The sequence below is a fragment of the Talpa europaea genome (genome assembly GCF_964194135.1).
Source record: "Talpa europaea genome assembly, contig: HAP1_SCAFFOLD_226, whole genome shotgun sequence".
In the NCBI taxonomy this organism is placed as follows: Eukaryota; Metazoa; Chordata; class Mammalia; order Eulipotyphla; family Talpidae; genus Talpa; species Talpa europaea.
This window is the reverse complement of record NW_028167899.1, coordinates 1-25,746: the sequence shown is the minus strand read 5'-3', so window position 1 is coordinate 25,746 and position 25,746 is coordinate 1. Positions and strand designations below refer to the sequence as shown.

General features: G+C 47.2%; 1 protein-coding gene across 3 annotated transcripts; it reads right to left on the bottom strand.

Moving 5' to 3' along the window:
- Positions 1–2,542: 2,542 nt before the first annotated feature.
- On the bottom strand, positions 2,543–15,753 carry LOC311188106 (beta-glucuronidase-like; the record flags this gene model as incomplete). 3 transcript variants are annotated; one of them, XM_084259863.1, is made up of 13 exons in its annotated part: positions 2,543–2,692; positions 2,793–2,904; positions 5,202–5,337; positions 7,306–7,482; positions 9,297–9,381; positions 11,745–11,891; positions 11,987–12,165; positions 12,389–12,541; positions 12,889–13,076; positions 13,415–13,557; positions 13,707–13,888; positions 14,109–14,294; positions 15,544–15,753. In XM_084259863.1, the coding sequence occupies 13 exons, from the start codon at positions 15,751–15,753 to the stop codon at positions 2,653–2,655; spliced, it is 1,938 nt and encodes a 645-aa protein (XP_084115989.1). In that variant the 3' UTR covers positions 2,543–2,652. The 3 variants fall into 3 exon arrangements, with proteins under 3 accessions (XP_084115989.1, XP_084115988.1, XP_084115990.1); XM_084259862.1 differs by having other exon boundaries at positions 2,562–2,904; XM_084259864.1 differs by lacking the exons at positions 13,415–13,557; positions 13,707–13,888; positions 15,544–15,753 and having other exon boundaries at positions 2,562–2,904; positions 14,109–14,175.
- Between the last annotated feature and the right edge of the window lie 9,993 nt (positions 15,754–25,746).

The following is a 25,746-nucleotide window of genomic DNA, read 5'->3' as shown; positions in this document are numbered from 1 at the left end:
GCCGGTTCGATTCCCGGCTGCTCCCCGGCCACCGGAGGAGGGTCCCACATGGCACGCAGACCTCTCCTGCCGCCCGCTGCTCCCCTCAGCAGTGTACTTTGGTCCTTCTGCCTGCTCGGCTCCCCGCTCTGGCTCTGGTGAATTCTCTCACCCTCCCGCGCTTCTGACTGTACTCAGTGCCATGTATAAACAAAAACAAAACAAACAAACCAGCAAACAAATAAATAAAGCATGCCTCTATTAAAAAAAAAAAATGCTGCTCAGTTTGCCTAATTGGGAGTAATACTATAGGCAGAACTATCTGAAGATGAAATTCAGCAAATGTTGTCACTACTCTTTCTAAAAACTATATAAACGCAGAATTTTTATGGTATTCCTTTATTTATTTATTTATACAAGCACTGGGTCAGAATCCATTCGAAATATTTAATTGCATAGAACAAAAAATGTTTTCTGTGCTAGAACCTTAAGATTTAAGAAATGAAACTTATCCCTAAGTTTTAAAACATTGTATTTTCTTTGTCAAGTAAAGACTTTTCAGTATTATTCCTTGACATTAAACTGCAACACAGAACTTAATTTGAGAACCTTGAACCGTCTCTTAAAGTTTAGTGGTAACAGGGCCTCCCCGGTGGCGCAGCGGTTGAGCGCTGGGTTGCGAAGCTGCCCGCGGCCTCTGCAGCGCTGGTTCGATCCCCAGCTGCTCCCCGGCCACCACAGGAGGGTCCCACATGGCGCGCAGACCTCTCCTGCCGCCCGCTGCTCCCCTCAGCAGTGTACTTCAGTCCTTCTGCCTGCTCTGCTCCCCGCTCTGGCTCTGGTGAATTCTCTCACCCTCCCGCGCTTCTGACTGTACCCAGTGCATGTATAAACAAAACAAACAAATAAATAAATAAATAAAGCATGCCTCTATTAAAAAAAAAAAAAAAAATTTAAAAAAAAAAAAAAAGTTTAGTGGTAACAAAAAAAATACGGAACCACTAGAAATCTTAATCGACTATTTGAATTGAGTACGTTTTTATTTGGTCAAAAAAATGCCCAATAAAATTAGGTAAAATTATCAGTTCATGGATTTTGGAGAGGAAGCGTAAAAGGCATGTGTACACATGGTATCAACCACAAGTGAAATGAATCAAGTTCTATGTGAAAATCTATTGGTCCATGGTCTTCCATTTGAGTGGACACCAAAAGAAATATTTTTCCAAAGCATTCAGCCTTAAATCAGGATTAATGAATACTGAGGTCTTGGGAATCATGTAGCTCAGTTACTTCAATGGAGCCGTTGAAGATGAAAGATTCTGTAAGAAAAGACCATCCTTTGGGAGCAGAGCTCAGGTGCAAAGGCCTGAAGCACTTGTCTGCCAGGACAGCTTAAAGAGGTATCAAGTTGAATGGAGTCAGCTGTGACAGGGCCAGTGGGCTTTCTGCTCACCTGTTCATTCCTGTCAAGACTAGTCTTTAGCTATAGTTGGAACAGAGTCCTAGAGGAATGTAACCTCTAAGATCCCTTACAATGCAGACACTCCTTCACTCTTTTTTTTTTTTTAAAGATTTATTTATTTATTTGTTTGTTTATTTATTTACACAAGCACTGGGTACAGTCAGAAGAGTGGGAGGGTGAAAGAATTCACCAGAGCCAGAGTGGGGAGCTGAGCAGGCAGAAGGACCGAAGTACACTGCTGAGGGGAGCAGGGGGTGGCAGGAGAGGTCTGCGCGCCATGTGGGACCCTCCTTCGGTGGCTGGGGAGCAGCCGGGGATTGAACCGGCGCTGCAGATGCTGCGGGCAGCTTCCCAACTCAGCACTCAACAGCTGTGCCACCGCGGAGGCCCACACTCCTTCACTCTTTTTTTTTTTTTAAAAGATTTATTTTTACTTATTTATTTATACAAGCACTGGGTACAGTCAGAAGTGTGGGAGGGTGACAGAATTCACCAGAGCCAGAGCGGGGAGCAGAGCAGGCAGAACAACCGAAGTACACTGCTGAGGGGAGCAGTGGGCAGCAGGAGAGGTCTGTGTGCCATGTGGGACCCTCCTCCGGTGGCCAGGGAGCAGCCGGGGATTGAACCGGTGCTGCAGAGGCTGCAGGCAGCTTTGCAACCCAGCGCTCAACCGCTGTGCCATTGTTACTACTTATTTGTCAGCTATGTGGAAATTGATACAAAGACCCTGCTGACTATTCTGGCACAGTATCAGGTATCACTTTCTTTAAATTTGTCCTGACTTCTGCTCATCTGTGGAGTTTAACAGCAGTTGTCTTTTACTCAGAAAAGGTTGGCCTGGTTTGGACGTGACCATGATGGCCCTAGATCTGTGGAGCTACTCCTCTGGGTGCACATGGTCTGTGAGCAGCAACTCTGCGTGTGATGTGAGTATTGAAACATGTTTGGCGAGTCCTTGTGCAGGTAAGGCTATGAAAACAGTCAATACAAAAATAATCACACATACTTTTCAAGAATACCGATCAATCAATGGATGGTCACTTTTAAATCAACTCTTTATTTCCATACTACAAATGCTATTATTTTCACCTCAGTGTTACTGTTCTGCCAGAAGATTACAAAGTCCAGACCAGAAACTTTCTGGTCTGCCACACACAATCCAGGAAGCACTTGCTTTGTTTGCTATGGAATCACCCCTTACTTGGGAAGGGTCAGGTGTAGTCTCTATCCAGTAGAGAGATGGTTTTTGCTCTAAAATGTAAATGGGTTAAAAAAAATAAAGAAATAAAAAAAATTAAATGTAAACGGGTTGTTTTCCAAACACCGTGACTTGGCAGCTGACTGGTGGTACCTGGTTTCATTGGCAAGTTTCCAGTATCTCTCTCGCAAAAGGAATGCTGCACTTTTCGGTTGTCTCTGACGAGTGAAGATTCCCTCTTTATTCCCCAATGCTCTTACTGGTGCTAGAAACAAGGCAAAAGTGTTTCAGATGACTTCTGGTGGGCCATATTGGAACCAACCTGGAGCCAAGCTGGGCACTAAATAGAAATGTCTTATACAGTTGAGGCTTACTTGGGTGTATGAAGTGAGCACTTAATGGGTTAAAATACTATCACTCCCCAGAACACCTCAGCTCCCCAGTGTGTACATTTTTTGAATGGTAGAGGAAAAAAAGTCCAAAACTTTTACTTGTAAAATAAGGTTTAAAACATAGTGACCCTGGAAAGGCTTCATCTTTCTGAAGAGACGACCCTCTTGTTGGAAACTAGAGTCCCTCCAGTCATAGGTGCCCAGTGAGATCTACTGATAGATTTCAAAGCCCTCCTGGTAGAGTCCCAGCAGGGTCCCCACCACTGCTGCCTGGTCTGCCAGACGCTGCAGCCAGGAGTGAGCAAAGCTGGCAAGGCTGTGAGGGCTGCTCTCAGAGTACATTCTCTCTCCCCCTAGAGAAACCATGAATGCTGCTCATGGAAAGCAGATCTTTTCTACCAAGAAGTTCAAGGCAATGATAATTTTGTTTTTTAAGATTTATTTATGCATATAAGAACTGGGGTACCAGCCAGAGGTGCAGAGGATGAGAGGATTCACCAGAGACAGAGTGGGGAGCAGAAGAGGGAGATTGACTTAAAATACTGCTGAGGGGAACAGCAGGCAAGACGGAGAGGTCTGCTGCACCTTGTGGGTAGCTCCCTGGCTGGCCGGGGATTGAACTTGTGCTGCAGAGGCTGCGGACAGCTTCACAGTGCTGAGCTTAATCCCTTGCGCCACCAGGGAGGCCCTGACAATGGTAATTTTTTCCACAATAAATAAATGCCAGTCCCTAGGACAACCACTTCATTTGTTAGAATCCCTACCTCAGGGCCTCCCTGGTGGAGCAGCTGGTTGAGCGCAGCGCTGTGGAGAGGTCCATGCAGCCCCTGCAGCGCAGGTTCGATTCCTCATCGGCCAGGGAGATACCCATATGGCGTGGCAGACCTCTCCTGTCTCACCCGCTGCTCCCCTCAGTCTGCCTATTCTGTTCCTCACTCTGTCTCTGGTGAATCCTCTCACCCTCCTGTGCCTCTGGCCTGTACCCCAGTTCTTGTATAAATAAATAAATCTTAAAAAAAAAAAAAAAGAATCCCTACTTCAACCTGCAAAGTGATAAGCAACAGCCATCCCCGCTTCACAGACTTAGGAAAAGGGTAGGTGATTTGTTCAAGGTCACACAGCTAATTTCTTATTACACAAAGCCAGTACCTATTCACAAATATCAGGGTGAATTTCAGAATCCAGACACCTTTAATCTAAATTGCCTAGCAGAGTAAAAGCTCATGTTCTCATTCTTTTCTCTTTACCTCTTTCCATTCTAGTTTTTAATTAAACCTGTCTTTGTAATGTAATTCCCACTAACTACCAAATCCTTCCCAAGTTGCTATCCTAAATTCATGGTATATCAAAACTCTAGTAATCTAGAGGTGCAGGGGCAAAGGGGAAATATTTCATTTGGAACTGAAGGAGCCTCATCTATCTCAGCTTGAGAAAGACTGCAGGTCATATTCACTTTGAAGACTTTGAAACATACGTTCAAAACACTTTGAAACTTAACTGTCTTTAGTGAATCTGCCTTTTGCAAGTGAATAATATTAAAAGACTATGTTTCTCATGCTTTGTATCCTCTTCTGGAATAACGAATACATCCCACAAATAACCCAATACGAAGTCCACTTTTTCCTCATACTGTGATGAAACAGACAAAGGCAAGTTAGCCATTTTTGCCTCAAGACAGTCTCTCCCATTTATTTTTAAACCATAAAATAGGGCCTCCCTGGTGGCCTAGGGGTTAAGTCTCAGCACTATCACCGCTACGACCTGAGTTTGATACCTGGCCAGGGAGCTGACATATATAAGGTGCAGCAGACCTCTCCTGTCTCACCCGCTGCTCCCCTCAGCAGTGAATTTCAGTAAAATCTGCCTGTTCAGCTCCCCACTCTGTCTCTGGTGAGTCCTCTCACCCCACCCCCACACCCCTGGCCTACACCCCAGTTCTTCTACACCAAAAAAAATAAAGGAAAACAACCCAGGAAGCAGGCAGTTTCAATTGTTGTTTGCTAAATTCAATTCATTGTAAGAAATTAGGTAGCATTGATTGAATCAACTTCCCACCTCCCACCCCCATCTTATATCCAGTATTCTTACAAGCAAATCTCCAGAACTGAAAAGCCAATCTTAAAATATCAAATATCAGTAATGTTAGATTTCAAAAACCACTGCTACTTACACTGTTCAGTCATAAAATCAGCAAAATTCCAGATGAGCTCTCCAACCACATATTCTTTACGCTTTTGATCCAGAACCAAATGATACTGTTGTAGCACATTTTTCTGATACTCTTCACTGAACATCAGAGATGGATCCTGGAATTCAAGGCAAAGAGAGAGTTAATAGTCGCAACTGTCAGAATTGTAAAGGTTAGATAAAAATAAAAGATCCACATGATGATGACCAAAATATCTGTCCTCGGTGGGCAGCAGTAAATGTGGGACTTGTTGGTGCTTGTACAAACACACAGCCAGGATATGATGTAGTCTAAAGCAAAAAAGCTTTTAAAAAAAAAACTGAATTAGTAACTGCCTTGTTTATCAACATAATTTGATATTTGCTTTACTTTTCATCTCTCCTCACTAGACCAGTCTTAAAATTGAACTACACTGGAAACAAAATTGCATCTTTGGGCTTAAGTCGGAGATGTTTAAGCAGATGTAGTAGTTCAGCCATTTTAGGAGAGGACAAAACCTGTTGGCTTTGGCTTTCTTTTCCAACAATAAGGACTGAAATGCTATATAATAGGATGCACTGAAAATATATTCTATTTCTAAAGGTGAATTTGACTGCAGGGCAAGATATAGATTTCCTTTGTTTTAATGGAAGTGAGCCTGCTTGATCTAATCCTAGCCACAAGTGGCTATTTCAACTTAAAACTAAATTAAACTTAATCAAGTCAGTCACAGGCTTACTAACCTGTAACATTTCCAGTCCCCAATATCCACATGTGGCTAGTGCCTACCATTGTGGATATAGGCATACCTCATTTTATTGTGCTTTACTTTGTTGAGCTGTACATAGATTTGATTTTTACAAATTGAAGATTTATAGCAAAAAGCTCACAATTTGCTGAAAGTTCAGATGACAATATTTTTTAGCAATAAAGTACTTTTTAAAATTAAGGTGTATATATATTTAGGCAATGCTATTACATATTCAATAGACTACAGTATAGTGTAAACATAACTTTCGTATACACTGGGAAACTGAAACATTCACGTGAGCCACTTCATTGCAAAATTCATTTTATGGCGGTGATGTGGAACAGAACCTGCAATAACTCAGAAATGGGCTTATACGGAATATTTTCATCCCTTCCAAAGGTTCTATGACGGACCAGGACTCAGCATTTCTGAAAAACTCAGTTGGTTACCTTTTCAAAGAGGGAGAATAATTTTGCATCTATATTGTCTTCATATTTCCCCCTTTTTACCTGTTTACAGAAAAGGGTACCTACTCAGCATACCAAGGATAAGCATATTAAGTGTGTCCACTGGGAATCCCAGTAGTTGTGACAGGTGTGAAGTGGTTGGAGTGGGATAAGAGGCTGTGCTTCAAGAATCCGCACGACAAAATCCGCACGACAAAGCAGCATATCTTTGGTGAGGAAATGAACAAAGCAGTGAGGAAAAAGCTAGTAATTAAACCTTGCTCCAAGATTTCACCCATTTCCAATACAAATATTTAGTGCCTGCTGTGTGCTTGGGGAGCAACAATAACTAATAGGCTTCAGTCTCTTGCGTGAAGCCCTTGGTGTGATTAAGGGAAGCCAAGACGTCAAAGTCCCCAGTAAGAAATGCTGCGATGGACACCGAGCAGAGGAGTTTACTCCACCTGCAGCAAGTGAGGTAAACTGAACAGGGACATGAACACAGAATAAGAGTCCATTTAGTTGATGACTATAGTGGGTTCTGGGCAGAACAGCCCAAACCAGAGTAGGAAGAGCCAATGAGCAGCGTGAAGAGTACATTGTCCAGGAGTGAAGGCAGAGGGCAAGAATCTAGGAAAGGAGTGAGAGCAAAGGAGAGCAACTGCCCTCATAGCCAGGAGAAGCAATGACAAAACTCCCTGGGTTTAGACTGGCTAGAAGACCATGTAAGCAGCTAGTGGGAGACTGCTCTGGGGACCACTCAAGAAGGGCAGGGGCCTGAGTCGCGGGCAGTTTCAAGTGCAAGGGCAGGCCGTGATCAATACAAGAGGGATGGGGAAGGCCATTTCTAGCTCAGGCCGATGAGTAACATCACTGTCCAAGGATGAAAAACAGGCTGTTCACTCCTTACGTGGTGAAATCCTGCAATGGCGTCTGCCCCATACTCGCTCTGAATGATTGGCTTCTGATAGGTCTTATACCAGTTCTCAAACTGGGCTGTCAGTTGCGGCTGAATCACCTCTAGGTGCCCACAGTCACGATACCAGGAGTAGTAACTGTTCACACAGATGACGTCCACATACGGTGCCTGGGACGAGAGTGGTAAGGTTTGTTCAAAAAGCAGAAGAGTATATGGCCTCCCTGGTGGCGCAAGGGGTTAAGACGCAACCTACGAAGCTGTCCGCAACCTTTGCAGCAAAAGTTCGACCCCCAGCTGGCCAGGGAGATACCCACTGGCTCAGCAGATCTCTGTCTCGCCTGCTGCTCCCCACTCTGTTTGGTGAATCCTCTCACCTCCCACACTTCTGGCCTGTACCCCAGCTCTTATATGTATAAATAAATCAATCTTTAAAAAAAAATAAACCAGAAGATTGTAGAATAGTCAGGACTCGCATTCGTGGGGCTGTTCTGGAATACAACGTGGGAGATGCGGGAAATGATTCAGATGTTCAAAAGTGCAGGAGATGCTGTCAAGAAGTGACCTGAATGGAGAAAGTCTGTTAATTGCGGGCTGACATTCCCCTGGCTGCAGCTGGGCCCTGTGAGCTGACAGGCAGCACAGACGCCCAATGAGCTAACCTCAGTGGACGCCCGGGGCCTATCCGGATTGGATTTTATTCCCCCCTGGGCAATGCTCCTCCACTGATCTCCCCTCACTTTGCCCTGAAGAACTCTTCCTAACTGAGGGACATATGCAGTTTTTCTCCTTCCAGAGAATCTTGGTCCAACACGCCACCCATGAGCTGGTGCTGTAGGCCAGAAACTGGCTGGAAAATTCCTTCCTGAGAGGACAGCTGAGATGAAGGAGCAGGACTGTGAGTCTACAAGATGCAGAGCTCATGTCTGAGTAGCAGAGACTGGACAGCCCAGCTAGTATCTAATGCTACTTGAACAAATGTGTCTCCAAAACCTGCACTGGGTCTGATATATTCTGTCTTTCCCAAGTGAACACAGCCCAAATTGTGGCAGGAATGTGCAGGCAGAAGTTGGGAAGGTGCCTCTGGGTGGACATACTGTTCACATCCCACCAGGTAAATCTGCAACCTTCTCAAGAAGCCAGGCAGGTGCCCACACAAAGGCTTCTCTGACCACACAAGAAGACTAAAACAGTCAGTTTCCAAGAATATTGAGGTCAGCCTTGTGCCACACTAGTGCTTAAGCACAGCCTTAATGGTTCTTTGAAGGGGCATTCTTGAGAAATGGCAAGAAGATACAAATTCTTTTCTTCTTTCAGGCTAAAATGAGTGTTCACAATTTACATTTGTACGCAGTGTTTTCTCATCCATCCTTCCCTTGGATAATTTCTCTTTCTGTAGCACTTTCCTTTGAAGCCCTGGCCTTCAAGTCTCTAGCAAAGAAGCATTTTTTATTTCCTGTCACTTAAAGCTTCAGTGCCACTGGATCGTTTCCAGGAGCTGTTGTGGCCAGAACAGTGAGGGAGGCTCTGTGGTCCAGCCGGCTGGGTGAGCCTGTCCCTTCCATTCTCAACAGCGGACGCTGGCTCTGTCAATGGTTCCCAAAGCCACTTCCTGGTAGAATCACTAAAGCTTTTTTAAAAACTTATGTTCCCACCCTAAATTTACTAAGTCAGAATCCAGAGAGCTGTACTTTCAAAAAGTTTCCCTTAGTGATTGTGAGAATCAGCCAGGTTTAAGGAACACTGGACCAAGGCACCTATGAGCTCCCTTAAACTGCTGCCATTTTATGAGGATGTTAAACTGAAGTGCATAAAAATTTGAGTCTGAACTCAGAATGAATTAAATCTTTCCCTTCCCAGCCTCCTCAGATTTAGGAAGCCATGGTGCCCAGTGGATAGAGAGTTCTTCCCAGCAGTTCATTTGAGCAAGCATCAGGGCAGGACTAGAGGTCAGACAGAAGTGGTACGGAGACCCCCAGGCTCACCCCCAGGTCTGCTTCATAGTTGGAGTTGGTCACAAATGTCACAGGCCGGGAGGGGTCCAAGGCTTTGGTATGGGCAATCAGCGTCCTGTCCACGGAGGGCAGAAGACACAGGTGCCATCAGTCCAGGCAGGCCTCTCAGATACCCAGCTCACCTCCTCCCTTCCCCCATCGCCACCAGGACAAAGACACTGATCTCTGCCCTACCTCGAAGTGCATTTCAGGGAAGTAACCATGTTCCTCTAGTCCTTAGGGCATGTCCCCTGATGTCATTCTTTCTCCCTCCCAAAGTCCTACCCCCAGGGGAGAGGTCACCATGCAGGGGCCAGAAGACCCAGGGATGAGGTCCTAGGCAGTGCCAAAAACTAGGCTTGGAAGCTCTGAAAAAACTTGAAAACAGGAATGGATGGGGTGTGAATGAGGATGGAATATTAATTTAACGAATAGTTAGGGAATGTGCCCTGTACCAGACACTCGCTAGAGACATGAACAGCTACATACAGAGCTTCATGGGTAAATGTTACTAACTGCAGTGAGAGGAGACAGGAGGATTATAAGGGGTGAACACAGGCTCTATATCAGCATATAATTGAGACAAGAGAGTCAGCGACAGACTCTGAAGAAATGGCATTTATCCTGAATGGTGCTAACCAAGGAGGGCAGGTGAAAAGAGGCTTTTGACAGCGGGACCAGTCTGTGGGCAGGCCTTCCTAGCAATCACTGGGTCATTCCCTTCACTTTCCTCACAGCACCTTTTCTCCCCCTTCACACACTCTCACCATCTCTTCTCGTCGAAGTCTGTGGTTTCTACATATCAGACCAGTGACCCTCACCCTCAAGCCCCAAACCCATACTCTCAAACAACCTGCTGGTCAGCTGAAGCTCCCATACCCAGCTGAGCATCTCCAGTCTGGGCAGCTCTAGCCATACCCTGCCCCATCCCTGCCGCCCTAAAAATCATGCATCTCCCTCTCTTTCCCCCCAAAGCTCATCTGAAATCCCAGGCATCAATTCCTGAACCTGTACTCCTTACGCCCTCACAGCAGAAATTCTGTCCACCAGCCCCAGTTCCATATTCCCACCCCACAGGCTTTGGGGTTGTACTGGGAGCTGGTCTTTGCGGGGTTGTTGCGGGGGGGCACTCCTCAGAGCTTTCTGTATTTAACAGAAATGGCTCAGCTCAAAGCACTCCACAAACTGGGATGTGCTGTATGACCCAGGAGGCATTTCCATGGCATCTCCCGACTCTACAGTATGTGAAATAATTCCCCTCTTCAGGCCTCCTTACTACTGTCCAATTGTGAGAGAGGGAGCCAAGGAACACCCCAGGTGGCCAGCCTCCCTCTGAAATAGTAAACCTCCTCATATGGGGAGACGCCCCTCTTTTTAAGTAGTGTTGCAGTGCTGTTCCCTGGGAGGCATAAGGAGGGGGCAGTACTGGCATTTAGTGAATGGGATCATGAACTTTAGACAGCCTGGTCCTGTCCAATATGAGGAGACGCCCCCTCTTTTCAAGTAGTGTTGCCGTGCTGTTCCCTGGGGGGCAGAGGGAGGGGGCAGTACTGGCATTTAGTGAATGGGACCATGAACTTTAGACAGCCTGGTCCTGTCCAATATGGGGAGACGCCCCCTCTTTTTAAGTAGTGTTGCCGTGCTGTTCCCTGGGGGGCAGAGGGAGGGGGTGGTACTGGCATTTAGTGAATGGGACCATGAACTCTAGACAGCCTGGTCCTGTCCAACAACAACGTCGAAAACTTTAGAACAACGTATGCATGCCATTGAAAAAGCTGTTTATGTGCCACAATTAGCTGATTTTATAAAGTGTAACCCAAACCTGAAGCACCAGTGGTTTTTTACAGTTTTAACACAAGCGAAATCTCTCAGGAATGGTGAAATCATAAAAAGTGAGGGAAACTCATACTTGGTTTTGTTTGCAGCTTCATCTAGAGGCGTTCAGTTTAGAAATGTGCACAGGAATGCACAGCACGGGAGGAAAGGGCGCCCATGCAAGCCAAGGTGCAGTCCCCCATCAGCTCTTGGGATGTGCTCTCAGGGCGAGTCCACTTCTAGCTGCAGGTCTGACCCTTCGCTGGGCCTTCTAGAGTCAGGCCTATGCATTCGTGTGAAATGACTTTCCTTTATATCTCAGGCCAATCATGATTTGTTAAAAATTTGAAGTTGGTATAAAAAGCTTAGGTTAATTCTGGATTTCATTTCAGGTATGAAGGGGAGACACCGGCGCTGGCTGATTGGTATCAGTTTGGTTAAGGAGGTGTTCTGTCCCCTAAACTCACCAGGTATGGTGCCCCCTTGAGTCTGGGCTGGGAAGGATGGTGACCACAACACAGGCCCACCCCAGGACTGACCTCCACACTCCCAGCCAAGGACTACCCAAGCTGGAGGGCTGAGGTCCCATTCCTGACCCACTCTGGGGGAGGGAGGGACACTCACTTGAAGTATTCACCAGCAGGTGGCAGGTTGGAAGTGGGCTCATTGGCCACTGACCACATCACAACGGCTGGGTGATTCTTGTCCCTGCGCACCAGCTCCTCCATCACCACCAGGAAGTGCTGCAGGGACACGTTGCTGTAGCTCTGGCTGCAGGGCAGGGGGAAAGACAGAGGGAGGAAAGAGGAATCCATCAGGACCCGCCAAGCAGTGCAGGCTGGGCACTATGGGCATTGGGCACTCACAGCAGCACAATGCCCACACCAGGGCTCTCGTCAATGACCACAATCCCATAGCGGTCGCAGAGCTGCATCACCTCCTCCGCGTAGGGGTAGTGGCTGGTGCGGAAGGCGTTGGCCCCAAGCCAGCGCAGCAGGTTGAAGTCCTTCATCAGCAGTGGCCAGTCAAAGCCCTTCCCTCGGATCTAGGAGGCAGCAGAGCAAAGTGGCCCCCACCCCCGTCCCCCTCGGAGATGCACTTCTAGAGTCAGACCTCTCAAGTCTCCCCATTAGACTTCTACCAGCCCAAGTACAGGCCCTAGCAGACAATTTGTTTAACTGCTCTACTCTACCCTCAACTGTTTCAGGGGGCATGGGGAAGATGAAAATGAGAAAGCGCCCCCAAGGGACCCAGCAGCCCCAACTCACGTCTGCATCCTCATGCTTGTTGACCCCATGGAAATAGAAGGGCTTTCCATTGATGAGGAACTGGCTCTCTGTGACAGCCACAGTGCGAATCCCCACAGGGAGAGTGTAGAAGTCAGACACAGGCCCAGCGGCCGTCTGTGCTGTCAGCTTCACCTAGGAACACCAAGCACCAGGTGGGAGGCATCCCTGGCTGGGGCCCCACACCTATCCACCCTGCAGCAGGAAGGCCCCTCATAAACCACAGCAGCCCACCCACTGCAAGAGGGAGATGCAAAAATCACAGGCTTCTGCCTTTTGCCCACCCTGACCTCTGGCCACGCTCTTCAAAACTGGGCCTCTCCACCAAGGGCTGAGAAAAATCAGGCCGGGAACACATCAGTTCAATGGACTAGGAAGCTCAGAGGATGATGCCTGCCTGTCCTCCTGTCTAATGCCCCTGTCTAATGCCCTCTGGCTGGGGGCAGAGGGCCTCGAGCAGCCCCAGAACTAACCACCATTACCTCCAATGAGTACAGGTAGGCAGGGTGCTCATGCATCAGGTATGGCCACCAGAGGTGGGCACTTGGCACCTGCAGCTGGCCCCGTCCTCCCGTCCCCTGGGCCACGGCTTTGCCTTCCTCATCCAGAAGACACACTTCTAGTTGGAAATGTTCACTGCCCTGGACAGAAATCTGGTAGTTCACTAACGCTGCAGGAGACAAAAGAGATCAGACGAGAGAGGAAAGTGACCTGAGGTGTACAGATGAGAGCTGCAGCACAGCAGGGAAGGGGCATGGAGTCTTGTGACTCCTGAGCTATTCATCCTGAGTTATGTGATTAAGGTAAGCACGCTCCATCTGTCATCAGATCTCATTTCCTCACAAAATACGGGTATATCCAGATGGGCTGGATTTAGCTTCTTAGGTGCATAGGACCTTGTGACGGTTAAGAAATGCTGGGAAAGCCTTTTTGCCAGGGTATCTTTCCTCACAGGAAACTAGGCCACTTTGGATCTGGCTGAGGGCAGCTCCTGCCCAGAGCCCTTACCAATGTCTTGGTCCACATCAGTGTTGACGGTGATGTCATCAATGTAAGTGGTGGGTGTGGTGTAGAGGAGCACAGGCCGATGCAGTCCCGCATAATTGAAGAAGTCAAAGTTTGTGTTCTGGACAAAGTAACCTTTAGGATACCTAGGGTGGGAAGACAACAGCCAACTGGGACCTTGCCCTGGGTGCTTCAGCCTCAGCTCATGCCTGCTGCGCCTCACCTTTGCCAAGGCAGCCCTACCCCTAATGGGAAGACCACTGGGAGAGGCGAGGGGAAGCAGGGTGCTGCTCACTTTGCTGTATCGTTCTTGTAGAGGATGGTCCCTGGCGGCAGGGTATGAGGGGTGAGCGTGTTGTTGATGGCGATGGTAATGCGGCAGGAGGACAGGGGCCCACTCTGGACCAGCTTGCTGATGTCAGCCTCAAAGGGGAGATGGCCCCCCTCGTGCTCTGCCACATGAACCCCATTCACCCACTGCAGACACAGGGAGGGAACAGCAGGCCAGAGCACGTGGAGGGGACGCGGCCATCTCAGGCACTCCCTCACACAGAAGTACAGTATGTGGGGGCTGAGGGCCTGCCCGTGGCCTCACCAGAGAGGAGTGACAGCCGGCAGTCAGGCACCCAGGGCAGCCTCCCTCCTGCTCAGCAGCCACACCTGCCCACCAGCCCTGCCCACTGTCCCCTGCACTGACCACAATGGCATGGTAGTGGGCGCTGCCAATCCTTAGCACCACTCTTGTGTCCAGGTCCTGGGTCCATCGCTGAGGCAGGGTTGCCTCCCGTTCGTACCACACCCAGCCGACAAAGCTACGCAGATACCTGTCTTGGCCCACGTCATTGAAGCTGGAGGGAACAGGCATATCCAGTGTGGGGCCAGACTGTGGACAAAGGGCCAGCATCAGGTCCAGATCTCCTAGGCATCTAGGACTCAGGCCCAGGAGCTGCTTTCCCAGAGACCAGTCCCCCTGTAACCCTGACTACAGGAAGGCTGAACAAGGTGACTTCTCCCAGACCCTGGGATTCCAGGTCACCCCACCATGACGGCTCTCTGCCAGCATCTGATCAATGTCTTTTAAGGAGTTCGTTTAATTCTCACAACTCCTAGAAGTACACACCTGTCAGTCACTCATTCAAAAGCAAAAGTGTTTTAGGTGCTAGTAGGAAAAGAGTGAACAGGCCAGGTGATGGGCACTTTTTGGAAAAAAGCTTGAGAGGGATGCGGAGTGGCAGGGGACTGATTACCTTAGGAGTCAGGGCAGGCTTTTTGGAGCCAGTACCCGAGGGATACTGCCTCAGGACACCGCCTCAGGACACCCTGGCAGAACTGAGTGTACCTGAGCCCCTCAGAGAATCTCTTGGACCTCTGGCCTCTTGAAGCAGTCAGGTGGAAGGCAAGGCAGTGAGCCTCCAAGCAGCCTGGGGATGATCCCCTGAATGTGGGACATGTGGACCGCCCTCCCCCCAGATGATCAGCTGCCGCCGATTTCAGGAAGGCTGGCAGGGGCTGCTCTTTTTATTATTATTATTATTATTTTTAAAGATTTATTTATGCATACAAGAGCTGGGGTACAGGCCAGAGAAAACTGACGAGTGGGCACGCCTCGCAACCGGGCCCCTCACTTCCCCGTGAACCCTGCGCGGGATCTGGGAGGGGGAGAGGCCAGAGGGACTCACAGATGTGCCTCAGGCCCTCTTCTCGGTGGACTGGCCAAAATTAGAGGGCAGACCTGGAGTGGAGCCGCCGGCTGGCTGGGTGCCCAGCTCGGTCCTCCAGCTGAGCTTCGCAACCCAAAGTCTTCCCTGCCAGGCTGAGCTGGCCCCGAACGTCCAGCGCTACACACTCCCACCCCGCCGCGCGCGGCCGCAGACGCAGCCCAGGCTCAGTCTCCCCGCGGGGGTGGGGTGCAGCTGGGGCGGCGGCCCTGCGCTCCCCGGGGTGCCGGTCCCCGCTCCCCGCCCATTTCCTGCGCCCGCTTTCCCGGTCGGCCAACCCCAGCCCCGCGCCGGTTCCCTTTAACCACCGCCAGGCCGGCAGCCCCGAGGACGCTGGGGAAGGCGCCCCGCTCGCGCCCCGCGGCCTCCAGGGGCTCCCCGCCAGGCCCGGCGCCCCCTCCCCGGAGGCCGCACCTCCCGCAGCGGCGCCCGGTACCACTGCTGCTCGAAGCCCTGGCGCCGGGTGTCCGAGAAGTCGGCGCGAAAGCGCCACAGGCCGTCGAGGTCCTTGCGCTCCCGCGACGGGCTCTCCCGCGGGTACAGCATGCCGCCCCGCAGCGCCAGCCCGCAGCCCCACAGCAGGGGCCCGAGCGCGGCCCAGAGCCCCGCCGGCCGCCGCAGCATGGTTCCCGCGGGCGGCTCGCGCGCGTGCAGGGCGCAGGCTGGCCGGGCGCCGCCGCAGCCGGGGAGGACGGGCGGGGCGGGGCGGGGCGGGGCGGGGCGGGGCCGGGCCAGGTCACGTGCTCGCCTGACGTCCCCGCCGCGCGGTTTAAAGCAGAGCCAGGCCTGGGCGCCTTGGTGTCCCGCGCTCCCCGGCGGGCCCTCTGCCTGCCCGCCCGCCCTCCCGCCCGCGGTAAGGCGGCCGACGGTCGCTCAGCAGTAGCAGGGGCGCGACCCTCAGCCCCAGCGCCGAAGGGAGGAAGGTCCGGGGCCTGCGCCCCCCTCCCGCCCCTACCCCCCTCCCACCCCCGCGCACCCTCTGCCTTCCCCGCCCCCCACCCCTGCCCTTGACTCCCGCCCCAGGCACCGGTGGGAGGAGACTGGGCCGGGTTCCCATTTTCCAAAAAGGCTGGGCTGAGATGTGGGTCGCCTGCGTGAAGCCTCTACCTTGCCACACCTCATAACCCTTGGCCAACCCTTGGTCAGGTGTTGACTGACCCCCCACAGGGCGGGCTCACTTTTGGCCTTCCTGGAACAGGAGGAAGCAAGGAGAGGGGGCTTGTGGTCTCAGTAATATTTTTTTTTTTTAAAGATTGATTGATTTGTTTATACAAGCACTGGGTACAGTCAGAAGCGCGGGAGGGTGAGAGAATTCACCAGAGCCAGAGCGGGGAGCAGAGCAGGCAGAAGGACCGAAGTACACTGCCGAGGGGAGCAGCGGGCGGCAGGAGAGGTCTGCGCGCCATGCGGGACCCTCCGGTGGCCTGGGAGCAGCCGGGGATGGAACCGGCTCCGCAGAGGCTGTGGGCAGCTTCACAACCCAGCGCTCAACCGCTGCGCCACCGGGGAGGCCCTGGTCTCAGTAATCTTATAGCCAGACCCTCGCCATCTTGCAACAGAAAACACCCCCAGACTAAAAATTAGGAATAAGTGGGATTAAACTCTAATCATTGAATTGCATTTCCTCTTACATTGCATTTCCTCTCTATGATTAACATAGTCACAAACGGGGTTATGTTGACCCTAAATTACCCACTAACCTCAAGAAAATTTCCTTGTAATGAGATACACTGTGAAACACCACGGTAGTCTGAAATCTGAGGTGAAAACTTAGTTACCTCAGAAAAGTCCGTGCACAGCAATATTGCACAAAACAATCTCCTTTCACAGATGTAAAAAAAACCCAAACCCCTTATAAGGTCAGTTTTGCTCAGAAACCTCTCCCAGGGATGTCTAATGTAGTAAAATTCAAGTTGCCCTTCTGAGAGAGAATCGAAGTCCATCAATGAAGGTTTTCTCTCAGCTACTTCAGTCAACCTACCTGGGCCCAGTGCAGGCCTGCATGTCTCCCCATTCACCGCTTCAGTTTGTGTTTGGTTCACAGACAGATTCCACTTATCTTGACTAGATCTTTTTGAGTCTCTTCTTGGGTTGTCTATTTATCATTATTGTATACTTGGAGCCTGGACTCACCATGTGATTTGACTGTGAATCTGTTTTTGACTACTTTTCAGTGATATCCCCTACCCCTCATGCATTTCTACCCATACACCTGCTCCTTGGGCCCACAAATACCTTCCCAGTGTTGCTGTGGATGCCATAGCTTTCTTTCTCTTGTTCTCCAGATCATCTCTCCAACTTGGCTCAGATGCCAGCTTTGATTTCTTCAGTCAGAAGGCACCTATCCTTCCTGCTACGGTAGGTGTCACTGCTTGCGTAGTCAGGGGTCTGACACAGAGTTCTGGATGTCTGGCCTTAACCTAATTGGGACTCATCTTTCTCATTGTTCTAAGACCAGAATGATGTCTTAGAGGCCCTTAGGGGCCCTGTCCCCCACATGAGAGCATTATCATTTGGGTAAAGGTAACTTGGGGCATATGAGGGTGGCCTTTGGATTCCTACTACTCGAGGGCAATAATAACAGCATTCCTCCTGCGCAGACCCTCTGCTAAGGAATTCTTAAGCTCTGAAAAACTATAAAATGAGCTCATCTTTTTTTTTTTTTTTTTTAGTATGAAGATTAAAATTCTTCTATTTGCATAGGGCATCACAGTTAAAAAAATATGCTTTTGCATTATTTTGTTTTTTTTTTTTATAAATTTTATTGTTATATTCCCCATACAATTGCAGCCCCCCCATTCTGACCCCAATCCCTCCCCTCCGGCCCCCCTAAAAGTGTCTCTGGTTCATAGTTTTTTGTTGATTTTGATTTTCACTTTCTTATAGTTATTCATTTTCCTGGTCCCTTATTTACGTTTTCTAGATTCCTGCTATGAGTGAGACCATCCGGTATTTTTCTTTTTCTTTCTGGCTTATTTCGCTGAGCATGATCCCTTCCAGCGCCATCCATGTTGCTGCAAATTGCATGTGTTTATCTTTTTTGAATGCTGAGTAATATTCCATGGTATATATGTACCACATCTTCTTGATCCAGTCATCTATTTTTGGGCATTTGGGTTGTTTCCAAAGCTTAGCTATTGTAAACAGTGCTGCTATAAACATAGGGGTGCAGGTGTTCTTTGGAATTGATGTTTCTGTGTCCTTTGGGTAAATACATAGGAGTGGAATTGCTGGATCATATGGAAGCTCTATGTTTAGTAGGTCCAGAAATCTCCACACAGCTCTCCACAGTGGTTGGACCAGTTTGCACTCCCACCAACAGTGCAGAAGAGTTCCTTTTTCTCCACACCCTCGCCAACATTTGTTGTTGCTAGTTTTTTTAATATGTGCCATTCTCACTGGTGTAAGATGGTATCTCATGGTAGTTTTGATTTGCATTTCCCTGATGACAAGTGATGTTGAACATTTTTTCATATGTCTGTTGGCCATTTGCATTTCCTCTTCAGAGAAGTTTCTTTTTAGCTCTTCTGCCCATTTTTTGACTGGATTATTTTCTTTGCTGTTGTTGAGTCTGATCAGCTCTTTGCAGATTTTTGTGATCAGTCCTTTATCATTAGTGTTGGGTGCAAAAATGTTCTCCCAGTTGGTGGGGTTTCTCTTTGTTTTTGTTATTGTCTCTTTTGCTGTGCAAAAGCTCTTTAATTTGATGTAGTCCCAGCTATTTATCTTTGCCTTCACTATCACTGCTTTGGGTGATGTGTCTGTAAAGATGTCTTTGATGTGCAAATCACGTAGAGTTTTGCCTATATTTCCTTCTATATATTTTATGGTTTCAGGTCTTTTTTTTTTTTTTTTTTTTTTTTTTTTTTTTTATAGAGGCATGTTTTCTTTCTTTCTTTCTTTGTTTATACATGCACTGGGTACAGTCAGAAGCGCGGGAGGGCGAGAGAATTCACCAGAGCCAGAGCGGGGAGCAGAGCAGGCAGAAGGACCGAAGTACACTGCTGAGGGGAGCAGCGGGCGGCAGGAGAGGTCTGCGCGCCATGTGGGATCCTCCTCCGGTGGCCGGGAAGCAGCCGGGGATCGAACCGGCGCCGCAGAGGCCGCGGGCAGCTTCGCAACCCAGCGCTCAACCGCTGCGCCACCGGGGAGGCCCTGGTTTCAGGTCTTATGTCTAGTTCTTTAATCCATTTTGAGTTGATTTTTGTGTATGGTGTGAGGTAGTGGTCAAGCTTCATTCTTTTGCATGTAGCGACCCAGTTTTCCCAGCACCATTTATTGAACAAACTTTCTTTGCTCCAATGCATAGTCTTTGCTCCTTTGTCAAAGATTAGTTGACCATAAATCTGTGGGTTTATTTCTGGATTTTCTATTCGATTCCATTGGTCTGTATGTCTGTTCTTGTTCCAATACCATGCAGTTTTGATGATTATGGCTTTGTAGTATAGTTTGAAGTCTGGGAGTGTGATGCCTCCATTTCCTTCTTTTTTTTTCAGGAGAGCTTTGGCTATTCGGGGTTTTTTGTGATTCCATATGAATTTCATCAATAATTGTTCTATTTCTTTGAAGAATGACATTGAAATTTTGATTGGAATAGCATTGAATCTGTATATTGCTTTTGGAAGGATGGCCATTTTAATAATGTTTATTCTTCCAATCCATGAGCAGGGGATGTCTCTCCATTTCTTTGTGTCTTCTTCTATTTCTTTTAACAGTGTTTTATAGTTTTCTTTGTATAGGTCCTTTACCTCTTTTGTTAGATTTATTCCCAAATATTTGATTTTTTTTGTTTCAATAACAAAAGGGATGGTCTTTTTGATTTCTTCTTCTTCAGATTTATTGTTTGTGTATAGGAAGACTACTGACTTTTGCGTGTTGATTTTGTATCCTGCCACTTTACTGAACTGATTGATGAGTTGAATTAGCTTTTCTGTGGAGTTTTTGGGGTTCTCTATGTATAATATCATATCTTCTGCAAATAGTGATAGTTTGACTTCTTCTTTTCCTATTTGGATTCCTTGGATGTCTTTCTCTTGTCTTATTGCCCTGGCTAGGACTTCCAGTATTATATTGAAAAGCAGTGGTGAGAGTGGACATCCTTGTCTTGTTCCAGATCTTAATGGAATTGCTTTCAGCTTTTCACCATTGAGAATGATACTGGCTGTTGGCTTGTCATAGATGGCCTTTATGATGTTGAGGTATGTTCCTTGTATCCCAAGAATTTCAAGGGCTTTTATCATGAATGGGTGTTGCACTTTGTCGAAAGCTTTCTCAGCATCTATTGATATTATCATATGGTTTTTATATTTCTTTTTGTTGATGTGTTGGATAACGTTGATTGATTTTCGGATGTTAAACCATCCTTGTGCCCCTGGAATGAATCCAACTTGGTCGTGGTGAATTATCTTATGGATACATTGTTGGATTCTGATAGCTAAAATTTTATTGAGGATTTTTGCATCAGTGTTCATTAAGGAGATTGGCCTGTAGTTTTCCTTTTTTGTGTTGTCCTTGTTCGGTTTTGGTATTAGTGTAATGTTGGCTTCATAGAACGTGTTTGGTATTGTCCCTTCCTTCTCAATTTTTTGGAAGAGTTTGTGAAGGATAGGCACTAATTCGTCTCTGAATGTTTGGTAGAATTCATTTGTAAATCCATCAGGTCCTGGGCTTTTGTTTTTGGGGAGGTTTTTGATTACCATTTCAATTTCGCTAATTGTAATTGGTCTGTTTAGGTGTTCTATTTCTTCTTTATCTAGCTTTGGGTGATTGTAGAGTTGTAGGAATTTGTCCATCTCCTCTAGATTGTTAAACTTGTTTCCATATAACTGTTCATAGTAGTTACTGATTATTCTTTTGATTTCTGCTGTGTCCGTTGTGATTTCTCCTCTTTCATTGATGATCCTGTTTATTTGTGCTTTCTCCCTTTCTTCCTTTGTGAGCCTGGCTAGGGGTTTGTCTATTTTATTGATTTTTTCAAAGAACCAGCTCTTGGTTTCATTGATCTTTTGGATTGTTTTTTTTAGTTTCAATTTCATTTATTTCTGCTTTGGTTTTTATTATTTCTTTTCTTCTACTGGTTTTGGGGTTTTTTTGTTGTTCTTTTTCTAGATCTTTGAGCTTCGAGATTAGGTTGTTTCTTTGCGTTCTTTCTTGTTTCTTGATGTGAGCTTCTATTGCTATATATTTTCCTCTTATTACTGCTTTTGCTGCATCCCATACATTTAGGATATTGGTGTCCTCCTTGTTGTTCAATTCAAAAAATTTTTTAATTTCTTCTTTGATCGCCTCATTAGTCCAATGGTCTTCCAGTAGTGTGGTTTTTAATCTCCATGAGGTAGGAAAGTTCCTTGCCTTCTTTTTATGGTTTATTTCTAGTTTGATGCCTTCATGGTCAGAAAAGATGGTTGATATGATTTCAATCTTGGTGTATCTGTTGATGTTTGTCTTGTGCCCCAGTATGTGGTCGATCCTGGAGAATGATCCGTGTGCGCTTGAGAAAAATGTGTACTCCGTTTTTTTGGGGTTTAGTGTTCTATAGATGTCTGTTAAGCCCAATTGCTCTAGGTCCTTATTTAGAGCTTTGGTTTCTTTACTTATTTTTTGTCTTGTTGATCTATCCATTGTTGATAGTGGTGTGTTGAAGTCTCCCACTACGTATGTGTTTTCTCTGATGTCTGTTTTCAGAGAGGACAACAGTTGTCTGATATATTTTGGTGCTCCTTCGTTTGGTGAGTATATGTTAATGAGTGTTATTTCTTCTTGAAGTATTGTCCCCTTGATCATAATGTAGTGACCATTGGGGTCTCTTTTTATCTTTTTGAGTTTGAAATCTGTTTTATCTGATATAAGTATAGCTGTTCCTGCTTTCTTTTTTGGTCCATTTGCTTGTAGGATTGTTTTCCATCCTTTAACTTTGAGCCTATTTTTATCTTTTGTAGCTAAATGTGTTTCCTGGAGACAGCAAAAGGTTGGGTTTTGTTTCTTAATCCAGGCTGCAACTCTGTGTCTTTTTATTGAAGAGTTTAGTCCATTTACATTTAGAGTTAATATTGATATGTTAACATCTGTATTTGCCATTGTGTTTGTCTTTCCTTTGATTTTATTTATTTATTCTTTTAATAATTTTTTTTTTTGGCCTTCTTTCATTGTTATTCGTCCCTCTGAGGTTCTGGCTTTAGGACTCCTTGTAGTATTTTTTGGAGTGGGGGTTTAGTTGCAATGAAATTCCGGAGTCTCTGTTTGTCTGGGAAGGTCCATATTCTTTCTTCAAAGAGGAAGGAGAGCTTTGCGGGATAGAGTATTCTTGGTTGGCATCTGTTTTCTTGGAGTCTGTTGACTATGTCCCTCCACTCTCTCCTTGCCCGTAGTGTTTCTTCGGAGAAGTCTGATGTCAGCCTGATTGGTTTTCCTTTGAATGTTATCTGTTTCTTCCCTCTTGCCAGCTTCATTATTTTTTCCTTGTCCTGGATTCTTGGGAGCTTTACTATTATGTGTCTTGCTGTATTTTTCCTTTCGTCGTGGAAGTTTGGTATTCTTCTTGCTTCTTGTATATCAATTTTCAGCTCCTTCTTCACATTTGGGAAGTTCTCTTCAATTATCTCTTTGAATATTTTCTCTGTTCCTACATCTCTCTCCTCTCCTTCTGGTATTCCTATAACTCTTATATTTCCTTTCCTCATGGAGTCAGATAGTTCCCGAAGTCTTTCCTCGTTCTTTTTCCTTCGTACTTCTCTTTCCTTTTCTGTTTTGGTTCTTTTTATTTCTGTGTCTTCAAGATTACTTATTCGTTCTTCCATTTCATCTATTCTGCTTTCATTGCTTTTCCCAGAATTCTTTAGTTCTTCCATTAATTCTTTGATCTCCTGCATTTCTTTTACTTCCCTCTTTAGGGACTCAATTTCTTTCTTCTGACCATTGTTTTCCCTCTCTAGGGACTCAATTACATTCTTCTGATTGTTGATTATTTTTCCCTTATCATTGTTTTCCTTTATGACTTCTGTCAGTTTTTTAATCACGGCAATTTTAAATTCTCTTTCTGGAAGGCTCAGAAATTCTTCCAAGTTATTGTCGTTGCAATCTGGGGGCTGGTTTTCTTTTTGTGGTGTGCTTTTTCTCTGGAGAGTTGCTAGGTTGCGTGTGGTTCTTCTCCTCCCTACTGTCTGTTTTCTAATTTGCCGTATGCGTTGGGACACTGTGTTGTTGGGACTGGCTGGCATCTTGGGTGGGCTTCTCTGCTCCCCTCTGGTTCCTCCAGGAGTCATCTGTCAGTTTCAAGCAGTCTTTACTGGAGAAAGGTCCCTGTTCTAAAATGCCGATGTGGGGACACACTCCCCTGTGCGCCTGGTCTGCCCCGGCGGTGGGTTCCTGCTCCCCCTCTGGGCTTGGACTGCAGGCCAGAGGGGGTCTGGCGTGGGCAAACTTCCCCCGCTCACCTCTGGCTCCTGAGGAAGCCTTCTGCAGGTAGTCTTTACTGAAGAAATGTCCCTGTTCTAAAATGGTGATGTGAGACACACTCACTGCGCGTCTGGTCTCAGGCACACTCTTCTGCGCGCCTGGTCTGCCCCGGCTGTGGGTGCTCGCTCTCCCTGTGGGCTCAGACTACTTGTTCGGAAGGGGCCCGGTGTGGGCTAACTCCCCAGCTGGCCACTAGCTCCTTCAGGAGCCTCTGCTGGCTTCAAGTCGCTAGGTGGCGCCAGAGATCTCTCCTAGAGCCCTTGGGGAGCTGATTTTCCACCCGGTGGGACAGGGAGCAGAGCGGGGATGGTAGGGTACACCTCAACGGCTTTGGGGTGCTGTGTCTGCCTTGTGCCCCACCGTCGTGGGGAACCCACGCCCCTAATTTCGTGCCCCGGGTCTCAGTTCCAAAGCCCTCAGTTCCAGGATGCGGGCTGTAGCCCAGATCAGTGGCGCGGGAATGGCGCCTTTTGAATCCCGCTTCCCTGCCTGGGCGCCTTGTTCCTGCTCACTCAGGGAGGGCCTCCGTGGTTTCGCTTACCGGGCAGCCGGGGCTGTGTGCTGGTGCTTGTCTCCTCCTGGGGGCGGGGCTCTCTTTAATGGCGCCTGGAGCTCACCTCTGTGGCGGATCCTGCAGGGTTCTCCACAGCTCCCGTTCACGGGGTGTGGTGGCTGAAATAGTTCCTTTCCACTCACAGTCCCACTTGCTGCGTCCGTTTTTCTTGTTGGCCGTTTTGGTTTGTTGTTTCCCTCCTCTCTGCCGGTCGGAGAGTGCCGACTTTGTGGGCGGTGGAGGGGAGCAGGGTTCTGCGCTTCCCTCCCTTCTGGTCCTCTTTTATGGCAACTTTCTTCTTTGGGCAGTTTGCTGGAGTCGTCTGTTTATCTTCCGTGTCCCAGTTCTCACTGGGACCTGCCGCTTTTCCTCCCTATTAACTTTTTTTAATGGGAGATCTTACTCGCAGCGTCTCCTCGCCGCCATGTTGCTCCGCCCCCTCGAGCTCATCTTTTTATGTACAAACAAGGAAATTGAGGCTGAGAGAGGTGAAGTGACTTGCTTAAGGTAACACCCCCAAAGCTACAGTGACCATTGTTGATGGCACATTCACCCCTCTCCTTCCCCAGTATTCTGCATCCAGAGAACTTCTGATATTAAGGACAGAAAAATAACATATGCTCCTCCTGGTGGTGGAGTGCAGCAATGCACAGATGTGAGGTCCCAAGATTGCTTGTAACAAGCAAGTCACAGGACACTCAGCTGATCAGAGCGCAAGTTTGACACTTCCCTTCATGATGCTTTTAATAGATAAATTTCATTGCATTTTTGAAATATCACAATTTGATATTGAGAATTATTAGACATCTTGTTTCCATCACTGAACAACAAATACATGTTATTCATTAGTCTGCTAATCAGTTTCTTGTTCAGAAAGGTAGGTAATATAAAAAGTTTTCTGATATCTTTGAGCTTAACTCTTGTGACCTGCTGTATTGAAGCAGTTGGATTTGATGCCAATAACTTTATGAGCCTGCAATAGTGAACAAACAATACCTACACTCATTTTAACCCCGCAGGTAGATTTTTTTTATTCGAGAAATTCAAATGTCAACAAGAGACCCACTCTCCTAAATAATGACACAGATGGGGAAGTGAGCATACACATCCTCATCTTGCCATGGAAAATTAGTGAAACACCCTTGATCATATGCCATATTTGGCAACAGATTGCTGTGGCCAGTTCCTTTTCTTTCTTATATTTTTTCAGGGTTCATGTTGCAATCATGAAACCAAGTATGGGTTTTGATTCCAAATTCACATATTTAGGGAGATAAAAGCAGACTATGATACATGTATATGGATGAAAAGTAAAGGCTCATGGTTAATCACATTGTAGTTTTTCTATGATAGTCAGAAGCCTCAGTCTTTTAAGTCCTTCTGGATGTCCCACAGGGTATCTGCACTTCTCTTGATTTGAGCAACCTCATTATCTTTTAGCTTCTAATTGCTAATACACAAGCATTCTGGGTACCTGGGAAGCTCAGGAAGATTTCATTCTCAGTGCTATATACATCCCTTTCTCCATTGTTGACATTGAATGAATCCTGGACAGATTTTTGAACATGGATTCAGTGCAATCAACTACACATAATCCAGTAGCCCAGTTG